The 14,477-nt window shown below is 43.8% G+C and overlaps 3 protein-coding genes across 11 annotated transcripts in view; 1 reads left to right on the top strand and 2 right to left on the bottom strand.

Moving 5' to 3' along the window:
• Positions 1-130: 130 nt before the first annotated feature.
• On the top strand, positions 131-845 carry LOC143431620 (U6 snRNA-associated Sm-like protein LSm5). Its single transcript, XM_076908517.1, has 3 exons — positions 131-331; positions 408-604; positions 695-845. Exons 1-3 carry the CDS (start codon positions 286-288, stop codon positions 725-727), a joined length of 276 nt encoding a protein of 91 aa, XP_076764632.1. The 5' UTR covers positions 131-285; the 3' UTR covers positions 728-845.
• Mos (proto-oncogene serine/threonine-protein kinase mos) lies at positions 837-2,164 on the bottom strand. The gene is made up of 4 exons (XM_076908516.1): positions 1,931-2,164; positions 1,658-1,848; positions 1,207-1,589; positions 837-1,145 (listed from the first exon to the last, which is right to left on the bottom strand). The coding sequence occupies exons 1-4, from the start codon at positions 2,017-2,019 to the stop codon at positions 837-839; spliced, it is 972 nt and encodes a 323-aa protein (XP_076764631.1). The 5' UTR covers positions 2,020-2,164.
• A 567-nt stretch (positions 2,165-2,731) lies between these two features.
• The window catches only part of Ae2 (anion exchange protein Ae2), a 33,582-nt gene continuing 21,836 nt past the window's right edge, over positions 2,732-14,477 (bottom strand). For 4 of the 9 annotated variants that reach the window (XM_076908509.1, XM_076908510.1, XM_076908511.1 and 1 more), the window contains 8 exons: positions 12,024-12,204; positions 11,548-11,629; positions 11,120-11,458; positions 8,878-9,562; positions 8,459-8,521; positions 6,655-7,249; positions 5,490-6,597; positions 2,732-5,396 (listed from right to left, as the gene is read on the bottom strand). In XM_076908509.1, the coding sequence (XP_076764624.1) occupies positions 4,733-5,396; positions 5,490-6,597; positions 6,655-7,249; positions 8,459-8,521; positions 8,878-9,562; positions 11,120-11,458; positions 11,548-11,629; positions 12,024-12,204 (3,717 nt within the window). In that variant the 3' untranslated portion in view covers positions 2,732-4,732. Of the gene's footprint in view, positions 5,397-5,489; positions 6,598-6,654; positions 7,250-8,458; positions 8,522-8,877; positions 9,563-10,091; positions 10,256-11,119; positions 11,459-11,547; positions 11,630-12,023; positions 12,205-14,106; positions 14,239-14,477 lie in introns of those variants that run through there. The other 5 variants (XM_076908506.1, XM_076908507.1, XM_076908512.1 and 2 more) reach the window with 5 other exon arrangements.

The raw sequence follows: 14,477 nt of genomic DNA, 5'->3' as shown, positions 1-14,477 counted from the left end.
ATCTTGGCAGACGTCGAAATTTGTTCTTGATTTACCGACTTTCATGGTCGGCAATGTCTTCCATGTAATTTCCCTATATTTTCTAGAAAACTATCCGAGTTGTTGCTTGTCTACCTATTGTATCGCATAGGTGGCGCAACGCGCGTTGTGTTTAAGTATTATTTACATAAATTGTATCCGAGGGTGGTCGTAATTTCCTGCTATTATTTCTAGATGAAATAGGAACTAATTTTCGCTACGTTATTTTTATTTTTCATTGCCTTATATTTCGCTGAAACTCTGGCTATGGCAAGCTCTGTCAGTACCAATCCATCGACACTATTGCCTTTAGGTAAGATGCATTTTGTTTACAACGACCTAATAACCTCGGTTTTCCAACCGTTCTAACGCTAATGATTAATTTACAGAGTTAGTTGACAAATGTATCGGCTCACGGATACATATTATTATGAAAAACGACAAAGAAATTGTCGGCACTTTGCTAGGTTTCGACGACTTTGTAAACATGTTACTTGAGGATGTAACGGAAAGCGAAGCAACCCCCGAGGGACGCAGAGTCACTAAGCTCGATCAAATATTACTCAATGGAAGTAATATCACAATGGTTTGTGGTCTTTCTCTTATTAAAAAATTCTTACTACACAATAAGCAAATTATCTTTATCTTTAATCACCGTCGAACATTTCTGTTGCAGCTTGTACCTGGTGGAGAAATGCCTGATACATAAGAAGTAAAACTTTGTTTATTATATTTTGTACAATAGAACTTTAAGGCTTAATGTAAGCTACAGATTACTAAAGATACTTCTTAAGTAAAGATAACGATTAAACTAAACATTAAGGAGTGATTAATAGCGTACCGATCTCATTTATTATTTCATTGCTTGTCGGTCTATCAGTAGCATTCTGCGACCACATTTTTCTGTACAATGATTTGTAGATACCTTGAAATCCATCATCGATATTATTATCTTTGGGGCGGTGCCCCTTTGCGGAAAGGTATATAATTGTATGACTGTGTAAGCCAGCAAATGGCAACTTTCTAGATAACATTTGCCAAGCTACAATACCCAAAGAATAAATATCTGCTGCTGGGGTTGGCTTATTTCCTTTTATTATTTCTGGTGCAGTATACCCTGGTGTACCCTAAGAGAATATTGTCTTTAATAACGAACTAAAGTAGTCGATAAAAACGATAGAAACGTACATGAAATTCATAAATTTCGTTTGATTCTTCTATCAGTACTGAATTACCAAAATCAGCAAGCTTTGGCTGACCATCCGCGGACATTAGAATGTTCTTAGGCTTAACGTCTGCGTGCACAATACCAGCATCGTGACAAAATTGCAGAGCAGAAGTTACATCTTTTAATATACGAATTCTTTCACTTTTAGATAACACTTTTTCATCCAAGTGATCTTGCAAAGAAGTTCCGCATAATTCCATTGTTATTAAGGATAGAGAAGTACCTTGTTCTATCATTAACACCTTTACTATGTTAGAATGCCTCAAAAAAGAAGCATGCTTTTCACAGTTAAACACGTTGGAACAATTCTTTGTTTGCATCACTTTAGCTGCCACTTGATCACCTGTTGTACACTTCATATTTAAGTATGCTATTTACGTATAATGATCGATTTGGAAACTAACGCTTTACCTTTATAAGAAGCTTTAAATACAGTTGCGAATCCACCGCTTCCGAGAAATGCACCGTGTTTACTGGGAAGACCATTCTCTAACATTTCCCGTCTATTAGGAGTGTCGATATTAAACGGAGAGAGCTGGTTTTTATTTCCGATACATTTTTTATAATTATACGTGGCTGGAGACGTTGGACTAAAGCATGTTCTAAAATAATGGAAAGTTATTTGGAAAAGATAAGACTTACGCGCGAGTCTCTAACATATATATCAATTCAGTGTTCAATTACCTTGTATCGACACTTTTTAATGCACGGGGTGATATACAACGGAGCTTAGTTACTAATTTTTGCGGTGAAGCCATTTTCAGAGATCCCATATATAAGAATTACATACGGTTGTCTGCTTTCTCACTACCTCTAGAGCACCATAATGAAAACAAACTGTTCCTTGCCTCAAATTCAAGAATGTAAATAATCATTGAATGACAGTGAAGAGCATAGAAATACATGAGATTTTAGTACTATAATGATGATAAAATGTTCGAATCCTAAAAGGATGTAATTTTAAGAAGCTGTAAAATAGAGAAGAAATAAGATTTTATTTGTTTGTCTTCTAATATATAAGACATAAACCCATCTACTAGGAATCTATTACTAATTACTAATCTGTAATACTGTATGATAACTAGATTATTTACAATTCTTTTATGAACTCATAACAATTGATACTTATCTTGATAATCTCTCAATATAGGTAATATCAGTGGTATGCATATAGTAACATATTAATGTACTACATATAATGTATTTAATGAAATCGCGTGTTAAAAAGTACATGCCTGTAAGTACCATCAATGTGTTTGTTTTTATAACAATTATGGACTTTTCTATCACAATTATGCAGCACGATGTTATTGATTTCTAGGTTTCACACTTTTGTAGAAACAAAGAATGAAGAGTAATACCGTATCCTTTTTTATTACATAAAGTATTAAGATTTATACCGAGTCGCTATTTTCGATAACGTATTTCATCAGATTAGTAAAATAGTTTACCCAATTAAAATAGAATTTTGTTTCTCTTGCAATAGAATTTTTGTGATTTTTTTTTATTGCACGTATTCAACATACGATGACATATTATTATCGTTATTATAGCTTGGTCTCCTTTAAGTGTAGAAATCTTTACATTCGGAATATTAACTATTATTATAAAATTAACGGTTACCGCAAAAGTACCTACCAATACTGATCAGTTCTTATATAGAAAGTAAAGTATAAGGTGAACAGTTAGACGAGTTATCACTTTGCATAGTTTAGATTCATTCTAACTTTAATTTTGCTTATATACTATTTTTAAATAAGTACACGGTAATTATTGTTTATAAGTAAAGAATTTATAAGTAAATAGTGTTTCGACGTAAGTTGGTTTAAGGTCGACCCAAGCTTTTTTATAAGTAGATTTCTAAATTTTTGAATCAAATTAAAGTATCTTCGCTGTGTTTAATGGTGTTATCAGGTACTTCTCTCTATGCGTGTTACTTAGTAGTACCTCTTCGATTGCTTAAATATTACGTTATCCGTACGATCAAATATATACGTTTCCCTTTACATATCTATATATGTAAAGAAAAATTTTACTACCGTGTTCTCAGAGATTGTACCATTATACGATAGTGAACAAATTTCATAATCTGAAACGAAGAATTAAAATATATTAAATTTGTTCAGCGTCATATAATATTCCACCATCTAAGAGCACTGTAGAAAAAATACTGTAAGTGTTCGTGCAATATAAATGACCTAAGACGTATTTTTTATTGCATGAAAACGTACCGCTCCATCTTATAGATCTTATCTATAACATTTAGATCGACTTAAAATGTCAATAGCATTAGATTAACGAATCTGACTGTTTTTACGTAACTAATCATTCACCAGAAGTGTCACTTTGACAGAAGAAAGAAATCTGAATAAGAAATGAATTGATTTGTAATTGACAAGGCAATAAATTCCACCCTTCAGTTCGCGCAATCGAAACATTAAACGGATCTGTCATTTGTTTTAACGCTGGTAAAATTTAAGTTGGTTTAAGTCATTTTCGTTTAGTAATAGTGATTAATTTTAGAGCATATGTTATTCATCAGATATTGCTAAGTGATTGTAATTCTTCGCACGCAATGCTATTGAGTTACGGTCCCAAAGGAATTGGATTAATGATATCGATCGATGAGAACAGCTAAATGACAACTATTCGGACATTTCCTTATAAAAGATTTAGTTTTCATTCGTCTACTTATTACTTCCGCATAGACGGCCAGCACCATTTTGTAATTATTATCTTTTGATTTGGCACTCTCGCAATTCCGTGCCTTTACGCTTAAATTTTCCTGAGCAACGTGTCGTTCATCACCGTTCTTTAGAGGCACTCAGAGGCACCTTTTTTCCCCACCGAATTAGAAAAAATGAAAGATAAAACGAACCCTTAAGTCTCGATTACGAATAGATCAGACAGTATGTAAGTACTGAATATCATCTAGACCACTCATTTGGTTGGTCACGGTAAATAAATGTACTCCGTGGGGTAATATTCGTACAGCAAAAAATGACGAGTACTGAAATAAAATCTGTATAAAACTCGGGAAGTGCCCTTCAACTTGTGTAACTTGATAAAATTTCATTGTTCGAGTACCTACACATATCCAACGTACGCGTAACAATATATCTCTCGTTTTACCTAGCTCGTATATGGTTATCGATTATATACAAATTTTGCAGTACAAAATAATTTTTACGAATTTAACGAGTTAACACCACCGTCGAGGATTGGAACCCTCTTCTTATCTATCCCTTATCTACACCCTCTCTTAATTCAGTGTTATACATATTTGCTCTTTCGCGAAAATAGACTCTCTTCTCTGATACGTGATAGGAATTTTATACGTCACGGAAAGGACGAACAAATTATTGGAAATTAAATGGTGAAAAGGGGAAGAAGTATAGGGGGATGGAAAACAATGCGCAGTGCGAGGGAAGTAGGAAGTAGTAGGAGGGGAGAGGTATTTCTCGGACAAGTTGAATAAGGCACTATCTAACCAGGTAACGGAGCTTCTTCGTAGAAGTCTGGCTCGTCTTCGTGTTCCGATCCTTTGCTGTCGAGTGCCCGTAGCTCTGCGGCGGTGAAATAGTGGCTCATCTGAGCACGAAGGGGTATCATGAGAATCAGGAAGAACGGAAGCGCCAGTGCGGCTCTGGTGCTTTTCACGATCCACAGTATAGCCAGGCACAGAATCTGTATGAGAGTAAAGATGTGCATTTTGTACGTTTGCACGCGTCGTACGTAATTAGCAGTGCCGTGATGTTTCACCGGCATGAAGAACAACTTCACACGATCGAACAGTTGCACACCGTTCGTCGATGATATACCCATATAGAGAAACACCCCAAGAAGGACGGACATTGGTACGCGTCGCAAAAGCGGCGCCATAAGTACGCTCACACCGATTAACACGGCGACCAGCAAAGCGCTCACTCTTTGCTCCTTCACTTCGACTATATGCGGTTTATCTCCGGGAGCGTGAGTGCGAGACATTACCGTCACTGCGGAAACGTGCGTTAACGATCGCACCGAGGCGGCGCAACACCACGGGGCGCCCATTAAACCACAGCCAACATTCATTAAGCACACCACCACTATATCCATGTGATAGCCGTTACCTTTGCGCAGCTTTCGTTCTTTCTTGTCGATAATTAACCTGCAACACACGCGAGAAGGAAATAAAAAAAAAAAGAGTAAAAAGAGGAAGAGGAGATTTTTGTTAAAAAGAAAGAACGTGTGCAAGTCTTACTCGGAAATTTGAGTCTCCATGAAGACAAGGATGTAAACTAGCAACGCTGGCACGATGCAAGCCATGGCCATCCATAGAGGGATAGGTTTGTTCAACCCAGCGGGTGATACGATCCAACTTCTCCCGGGTAAAGTCGGCGTCAAACCCTCCGGAACTAATAGTTTCTCCGTTTTCACCTCGGCCAGATAATCGATCAACGCGAACACGACGATACTGATCGGTACCCCGAAATCACCGAAGGCTCTTCTGGCGCTTCGCCCGAGGTAATGGCTGTTGCGGAAGATGCGCAAATAATAAGCACCGAGGAATGTACCAAGACACAAAATGGTACACATCAAGGCCGTGTTTGGTTGATTGATCAATATCCCAGCGGCGTTGTGCTCTGGTATCAGAGTTTGCTGCTTGCCCAATGGAATGGCGATCGTTTCACCGGTCTCTGGAGAAACTACCTTGATCTCTGTTACGTTCAGTGGTTGTTGGTAAAAGGTCTCGTTCGTCTCGGGGATGAAGCTGTATTCGTCGAGGAGTGGATTCTTCACGAAGTAATTGTACAATTTGATAAACGTCTCGACGATGTAAAGAAGCGAGATCAACCCCGTGAAGATCTCTTCCGTGAAACGGGTGAACAGTCTGACGAGCACGGATCCTTCGACGCAGGCTATAGCCAGGGCTATGATACCCATCCACGCTCCAATGTATACTCTCACGGTTAAGAACTCTAGCTCGTTCGCCAGACAAAAGTTGTACAAACTCTCGTCGAAGAGCAATAAAGGACCGGTTGTACCGATGATGACCAGCGGCTGCGTGGAAAACAGAGCCATTACCACCCCGGTCCACGAGCCAGAGATCAACGTCTCCGATATGCCAATAATGTCGTGCGTCTTGTCGCTCATCAGACCGCCGAATGTGATGGCCGTGCAGAGAGCAGCAAAGTACATGAAGATTGCCGCAGCTAGGCAAGACGAGCTCACACCATCGGTAAAATCGGAAAGATAGAAAGGATAGCGTCTCTTGATGTCGTTGATAAGACCGCCGAAAGGACGCTTGGTCCTTCGAAGGGGATCGTCGTCGAGTGGTGGTTTCTTCTCTTCCTCGCCAGCAAGAAGAGCTGTGGAATGAACATTTTAATAGTATACGTATGTGTATATTTGGCTTGGTAACTCACCTTTCTTGACGGCAGCCTCGCTACGAATCGGTTGGCTCTTCTCCTCGAGCGCTTTGGCCTTCCGTTTCCTGATGGCCTCGCTCTTCGCCTTCAGCTCGCTGAAGGGCAACAACGCCTGCCTCTCCCAATCGCCAGGAGGCAGAACGATCGAGTCGTCCAAGAACTCATTGATCGCGGACAGAAGCTCGCGCCTCTCGTTCGCTTTGTATGCGACTTTATGGAACGACGTATTGGCCATCAGCGTGGCGATCGATCTACCGATTTCGTGATAATCTAAATCAGCGTTCCTTGGCCCCAGCAACGTGAACATGAATCTTACTGGTATCGTGACTTCCGTGATCGATGGTATGAACACGCCCTCGGCGAGTCTGACGAACGCGATGGTCGGTTGGTCCAGGAAATCGACCGCCCCGACCAGCACGACCGTCGCCTCGGCGCCAGCCGGGATCCTCTTCAGGATGTAGTCATTGTGACTCTTTTTCAGGTCTTCGTTGCTGCTCGTGTACGTCAGCTCCTCCTTCATATCGACCACCGTGTGGTTGCTGTCCAAGGCCAAGTTCGACGACACGATCTTCGGTTTCGTGTCGTTCAGGTTCTACAGGGAACAGGTAACACCGATTAGAAGCGTTTGAAGAAGGTATCCACCGCGCTAATTCGAACGTATGCGTACGATACGTCGCGGGTCAGGCAGAGGTGTTTAAAAAAAAAAAAAGAAAGAAGGTATCTTTCCCTAATCGGGCAAGCGAAAGAGAGGAAGTTTTCCTTGCGCAGAGGCGGATACCGCGATATCCATATCATTGTCTCGTTATCTCTTCCCTTTTTCAATCATTTACGGATCTGGGTTGGATCATACGTTGCGGCGAGCACCGATCAAAATCCGCCTCTGTGTTTCAAACTCGAGGAAAACCACGATTACCCGAATCTGAAGTACATACTGTAGGATCAAATGCTACTTGAAGTTCAACAAGTGGTGTTTACCAAGCGGAAATCGTAACAGAAACAAAAGATGGTAGAACGGCGCGTTACGCAGTTCTACGTTAAGCAATAACGTCACAAATAGGAGAACACATACGAACGTAGAGGCGGTGCATAGAACAGAAAAAAAAAATGACGAAAGTATAGTATCGGTTTCAGAAGCGAGATTTTAATGAATGAAAGTGCAATCGGGAGTTAACGATCAAGCGTACGACGGCTGCACCGTTGCAACTGAACGGTGCATCCTCGCACATAATTGAAATAAAACAGGGACATTAAAAAGCATATCGTGAATGCCATGAACATATAAAAATAAAATAAAAAAAAAAGAAGTCGCAAGCCAGAAACTGGACGACACAATAACCATGGACTTACAGGTGTTGCGTTAAATGCAAATTGTACAGAATAAGATACAGTTCTACGAGCTAGCTCGCGAGATGCCATTCTTCTACGCCATGACTCCTAAACGCTAGCCGCTACGTGTGCGCGCGAACAATACGAAACATAATTACGACTCGCGACAGTCGTTTCTACTTCCATCTACGAAACTGAACGGCGAACAATGTCTCTGATTGTAGCGTAACGCGTGTCTGCAACGTGTTCTCGACACGTGTCTTAAAACGAGATGATACGGAAGCGACAACAGAGTTCGGGAAAACACGCTCATTTCCCTGTAAGTTCATGCCGAGAGATGTTGAATGCGTATATCGGTATATGATCGATGGTGGGCAAGCCGTAAACTAGCGATAAAGGTTGACAATTTTGCGTATTCATTGTTGTTTGGTTTTTTTTTGTTTGTTTGTTTTTAGTCGGGAAACGAGAGATTTACATGTTGGGTTACATGGTTCTCAGAGGCTTCCCGCGCAGCGTCTTCTTCCTCCAGACAGACGGACTGTGGAAACAACATTAGGACACACCGTCAGTCAGGCCTCCCGTCTCTACGGATTTCTATTGATTATTTCTCACGATAAATGCTCTTTAACGACGTTACATTTATTTCGCTCTAGTCTAAAGTTTCGATCATTCATCGATTGTTAGTACGTTAATGACAACTGTTCGCCCGGATCCTCGGGTGACCCGTGTCTCGAACAAAAATCGAGGACCGTACGATATCCGAGCAGCGAACGAGACACAGCACAATCATATCACGTGTCCGTTTAAACAACGACTGTGCCCGAGCAGCTCGCACAAGTATCACGTTTAAAAGAAGCCAGGCTTCTGTACGGTTACGAGGACAATGAATTTTACCTGCAAGCTGGTATAGCTCGAATAGTTCCGTTTGCCACCGAACCGGAATCCACGATCGTGATCGTGAACGTGCCTGTGCCTGAGCAGCATCGCTCTCATGACCACTGGCCGGTCCTCCGGTAGAATCAGCTCCTCGATCACCATCTGCTCGACTACCCTGTACGCCAGCCCGGGCAGATCCTTCTCCTCGAGGTCAAGCAGGACCACACCTGTCTCGAGGCATCTACGGAGATTCAATAGCGAGTGGAAGCTCAAAGAGGCTACGTGGGGCCTGCCCCATCTGTCCGCGCCCTCCTCAACGTCTTCCTCGTATTTGATCCACCTGGCCGTCTCTCTCCACTCCCTTTCCTCCCCGACACCGTACAATTCGTCCAGTTGAACGAACACCTCGTGAGGCGAGTGGTCGTACATCTTCTTGAAAGTGTCGTGGGGTATACCACCCTCTTTCTTCCGGCCTATCTGCACGGTCACGTGCGCGGCCTTGTGCCGTCTCATGCCGCGTGGATCGTCGCTTCTGTGCGACTCCAGGTCGTCTATGTCCAGCTCTTGCAAAGTGCTCGCCTCTTCCGGTTGCACGCTCACTCTCCTGGTGAGCACAGGCCCATCCGGGAGACCAGCTCCCGATCGCTTCCTCCATTGCGGGTCCTCTTGCAGCGAGTACTTCCGCGACTTGTGGTGGTGTCTTCTGCAAACGATAATCGTTGGTTAAACCGGAGGATTCGTTAGAAGGACTCGTGGCTTTCATCCGCGGACGGCGCAGAGCTACAACTCCTTCGAAATAAGCTTGCAAGCGTTAAGTCGGCAGGAGTTACCTCCATTAGCATCACCAGCGATAAACTTCGGTACTGTCTCGAGGTTTGAACATTGGTGATTTATTGTACTGTCAAGAGACCGTTACAGCGATGCGAATAATAGCTGGTCGGTCAACTTGACGGATGCCAACACGTGCCAGAACTGTTTTTGTGCATCTCGTCTGGCAGTTGGTCCAGTTTGTCATCGACAAAAGTTAAGAGCGAAGTTTAGTTGAAATAGTCACATCACCTGCTTCTCACACAGTGGACACGTGATCGCGATATGTACAGTGATTTTGTTTCTGGACAGTGTCTGACACCAGAATTCTTTGGTGGCGATCTTTGGGGGAATGAATCGGGACGCGAACAGCGTGGTTGCACTCTTCACACGCGTGTCTACCGGTAGCGTAGCAAGAAGAATACTTTTTTATCTGGTTGATTCGACGGAAGTCCTGGGCGTAGCGATCCGGACGATAATCGAAACCCATTGGACGGTATCCGAAATTCATGGTCGCGGCTGACTGAATGGTGGAACGATCACATCCAACGCACTGCGATCACCGTGAGGACCGTGCACGCGAGCAAGCTAATTAGATGGCCACGAAGACAGTGGCCTCGAGCAACAGACTGTTCGATGCGGCTGCGGAAGACAGCGGGAATCTCTGGCCTAAGGCCATGACATTAGACGGTGATTGTAAACTGGTCTGCGATATCTTCCGTTAAATATTCTACAATCATTCCAAGCTGAAACAGCACCAAGAGCAATTGAGAAGTACCCCCAGACAGTGTGCAGCGCGGACAAGAAACACGTGTACGCTTAGGTTCAAGGAGAAGGAAATAGGATCGTGTCGTATTAAAAAATTGATTCGATCAGTGGCTATATCGACCACGAGGTTGCAAGCACGATGCGAGAATCGTTGCGTTCCAACTTCACCATATTTCTGATACAAACCAATGGTCGATGTTCTCGTGTAGATAATCGCTGAAATGCAATGCGCCCCGACGTTCAACCGGGCTTCGTGCTGTACGAAAATTAACCGAGAACGGTTCAATCCATTATCCTGAGCAAGGTCGATTCATTAACGTTCCTTTTTATGCCCCAACAGCCCGTCGTTCTGTCAACCTTTCCCGTTCGCCTTTCAGCGACCAACTTGTACACCTACTTACTCTAATTGCTCGCTAAACTTTGACGGCGCGCTACTTATTAAAGTCCACGGCTGATAAATATCCGAACGCTTGGTCGATTTCTAGCAACAGCGCACGAGAGTCGCGAAAGCGGTTGAATTAATGAGGAATTCGTGGCTTCCAACAACACTTATCATTCTATGAATCTATGAATCCCACAAACTATAAATTGCAATTATTCCTTCGCTGATTTATTAACACTGTACATATCAAAATGTTCGGACATTTTCGAGCAACAGTGTAATTTAATAATGTCTGCGGCTTACTTGTGTTCGTGTTTCTGGTGCCTTCGACACTTTCGATCCTCGTCATGGTTCCCAAGCGCGGCTACGTTCTGCGCCTCGTCCTGTTTGAACGCGGTTATGTCCTCCTCCTTGATATTCTCGAATTGTACTCGAGGACTGCCGACGGTGGGGCTGTCGCTGAAACCGGAAGCAGCCCTCTCCGAAATTGGCGCCTCGCTCTCGCTGCTGCCCAAGGCCTCCGCGTCATCGGTGGACGACGGAGACAATCCGTTGTCCATCGCGTCCACTTCCTGTCCACCGCCATTCCCCGTCGGAATTTGCCCGTTCTCCTCCTCCTGGCCAATTTCTGTGGATCCTTCGCTATAATCGCAAAATGCCATCCACTTTCATCAATCGAAGGGACTTACTTGAAATTTTGATTTTCTTTTTTTTTTGGAGGAGTGACTTACGGTGAGAGGTGTCGTCGCATAGATCTGGAATGAAGGCTCTTCAGAGGCATGTGCGGGTGAGGGTAACTTTTCTTTCGATGCTCTGTAACAACGAAGGAGTACACCTTACGCGAGCGAAGTTGGTAAAGTTTCGGTTATTAAATGATTACGGCGACTCGAAGATTGCTCATTTGTCGAGTAACTTAATCTTATTATGCCGTTATCATCGAATGTGTATACCGTGGAATAAGACGACAGACAGCATACGGGGTACTAAAATTTTTACCGTGGATCGCAATATTACGTAACGAGCGAATAATGCGAAATTATTTTTTAATTAATTTTTCACCTTGGCAAACTGATTTACATAATCGTTTCCCGTTCTTACGAACGGCGACGATAAACATGTTGCGATGAGCAAATCGCAAACGCGACAAATTCGAATGAGAGGAGAAATACAGGTGCCTGTTTGAGAAAATACGTAGAATCGTACGTACGATTGAATTCACGATCTCCATATCGCGATGGTGGTCCTCGATCTCGATCTCGATCGGATCCAGCCGACTCGGTGGGCGAACCGAGTCGAGCTACGTCGAATTTCTCCCCGGTGTCCATCGCGAAAACTTTTTCCATCTCCTCGTCGAGTTCCGGTCCCGTTTCCGAGCCATGACCGTCGACCTAGTACAGAAAACAGAATAAATTAGAGACCCTGCCCTCGATGACCGAGAAGTGGCAATCGATTTTACTTTTACCATATCAATTTAAAAGGTACCAGAGCAAAGGGGATAAAAATTCGCGATTGGTGACGGCAATTTATCTGGATTTTAAAGGTCACACTTGTAACGAGAGAGACGTCAATTCGACGCTATCCCATCGATCGCCCGCGATGCTTATTTAGATATAGTTAAAATCCAATTAATTTACCGTCGACGTTTTTTTTTCTCTGAACGAGACCATTATATTTAACGGACGATTATCTCGCTGTTAGCATTATTATAGCCGGTTGCGTAATATCGATCTATTCCGAAGGTGAGACCACAATACCTTCGAGCAACAACGCGCCGTTTACCATCGACGAGCTAATACTTTAAACGTTTACACTTTCAGCTGTGAAACCACGTTGGAACGTCGATGGAACATGGATGAACGAAGAGACGATCCATTTCATCGCAATTACGATTTAATCGTGCAACGAGATATAAGCAGGAATAACGTGGAAACGCTGGGCTTCGAGATGTATCAATACACACGTTTCAAGAACATTTCCTTTGGTTGGCGGGAGCCAGCAGAAGGAGACCACTGTTTGCGAAACGACGGGAAAGATCAGATCGATCGAGACTCAAAATTCTATTTCCAGTGGAATTTGCGAAAGCTTTCGTCGCAGCTTTCCAAGCGAACGCTTCGATAAACGATACGCTTCAGTTCATCCCCCGAGGTTTACGGAACCGTGTTGCGTCGAAGGGCTCTTTGGCTTGGGGCAAATTTTGGATCGTCTCCGAGAAGAATCCAAGATACGAACCCGACGTCATCTTGACAGAGCCTCGAAAAAGTAACGATCCTCTTACCTTTGTCTTTTTATCGTCTGACTCTTTGTTATCATATTTTCTCTCATGATTAAAAAAAAAAGAAAAGAAAAGAAAGGACACACTACCACTGCGAAATTGATTAGTAATTAGAGATACGAAAAGCACCCTGCGCTTTTGTGAACCGATGGAAACTGGTTGCGTTCAGGATGGAATCGTGACGATTGAATGGCAGAGCTAAATCGACTTTCACTGGCGCGTTGTTTCGTTCGCACCTCCGCTGGCCAGCCTTCTTCACCTCCGTTTTATACTCGAGACCTTTCATGATAATGAACGTTTAAAATTGCACGCGGGAACGTCGGGAACGACCATTAACGGAGGAACGCGAAATGAATTCCGTCAGGGGTGCTGCATAGCCATTTAATGATCGCGAACGTCAGCCAACGGGTGATAAAGGGGCATGCATTTCGCGCACTGCGTAAATCGCGATAGTGGAACGCGTACCACCGGCCGTTCCCTCGGCGTCCACCAAATTACGTCACGCTGTTAAAATCATAGTCACGTCCAACTGGTTGACTCTTAAATCGCCGACGAATCGCACCAAAAAGCATCACTGTTAACAGTCGACGACAACGTTCTATCCGACGCACGTCCTCGGTACTACCCTAAACGTCTGACGAAGAGCAGTCAACGAAAACAAAAGTGGAGCAACGAACAAAACCAGCCAAAACTTGGGAAACGTATCACAGAACAGCCCGTCAGTTGCGAGACGGAAACGTCCACAAACCAGGCTACGTGAGAAAGAAAATAATTCACGAGAACGAGTTCACTGAGGCGATGTCCAAGTTCGTAACAGAGGAAACGTCCGTACATACGAAGAGGAGTCGAAGCATAGAAAAAAAAAAACAGGAAAAAAAGAAACGAGACGAAAAACAAAAAAGAAAGAAGAAAACAATCCCATCGGTAGGATCAGCTGGGCACCGGTTGCAGGAGCGGTTGGTTATCGTGCGAGCGTGCAAAAGACACTGGTAAAAGACCGCGTGAGAGAGATGATCACCGGGTGGCTTGTCCGCAGGAAGCGCAGTAACCAGCGGCGGACCTTCCCCGACGCCCGTTGGAGGAACGACTTCCCGGAGGAATTAGCGGTAGCCTCGGACATGGCATCCCGGGCCGAAATGACAGCCTCTAGGTCGGCTCGTGCTTACAGCTCGAGAACCGACCGCCGACGGAGAAGGGTTGCGCCAGCAGCCGCTCGTCAGAAAGAGAGATCCGCAGACGCGGCGAGTCGTAGTGGGGATGCCAGTGTACCGTAGGGGCGGGCCGCCCTGCCGGGAGCAGAGCTCGCCCGGTCGATATCAACCCCATACGCGTAGCGGCCAGACCGATCCTTTCAAAGGTTACCCTCGCTCGGTCCGATCCGGGATAGGC

This window comes from Xylocopa sonorina, chromosome 18 (assembly GCF_050948175.1).
Source record: "Xylocopa sonorina isolate GNS202 chromosome 18, iyXylSono1_principal, whole genome shotgun sequence".
Classification (NCBI taxonomy): domain Eukaryota; kingdom Metazoa; phylum Arthropoda; class Insecta; order Hymenoptera; family Apidae; genus Xylocopa; species Xylocopa sonorina.
The sequence above is the reverse complement of the archived record's forward strand: the minus strand, read 5'-3'. Positions and strand labels throughout refer to the sequence as shown.

Excerpts from the sequence above, each read along its gene's own strand:
- LOC143431620 (XM_076908517.1), top strand. The coding sequence starts at position 286 with ATGGCAAGCTCTGTCAGTACCAATCCATCGACACTATTGCCTTTAG. Across the intron at positions 332-407 it reads ATCGACACTATTGCCTTTAG|AGTTAGTTGACAAATGTATC; the intron begins GTAAGATGCATT and ends ATTAATTTACAG. Across the intron at positions 605-694 it reads ATGGAAGTAATATCACAATG|CTTGTACCTGGTGGAGAAAT; the intron begins GTTTGTGGTCTT and ends TTTCTGTTGCAG.
- Mos (XM_076908516.1), bottom strand. The coding sequence starts at position 2,019 with ATGGGATCTCTGAAAATGGCTTCACCGCAAAAATTAGTAACTAAGCTC. Across the intron at positions 1,849-1,930 it reads TTAAAAAGTGTCGATACAAG|AACATGCTTTAGTCCAACGT; the intron begins GTAATTGAACAC and ends CCATTATTTTAG. Across the intron at positions 1,146-1,206 it reads ACGAAATTTATGAATTTCAT|GGTACACCAGGGTATACTGC; the intron begins GTACGTTTCTAT and ends ATATTCTCTTAG.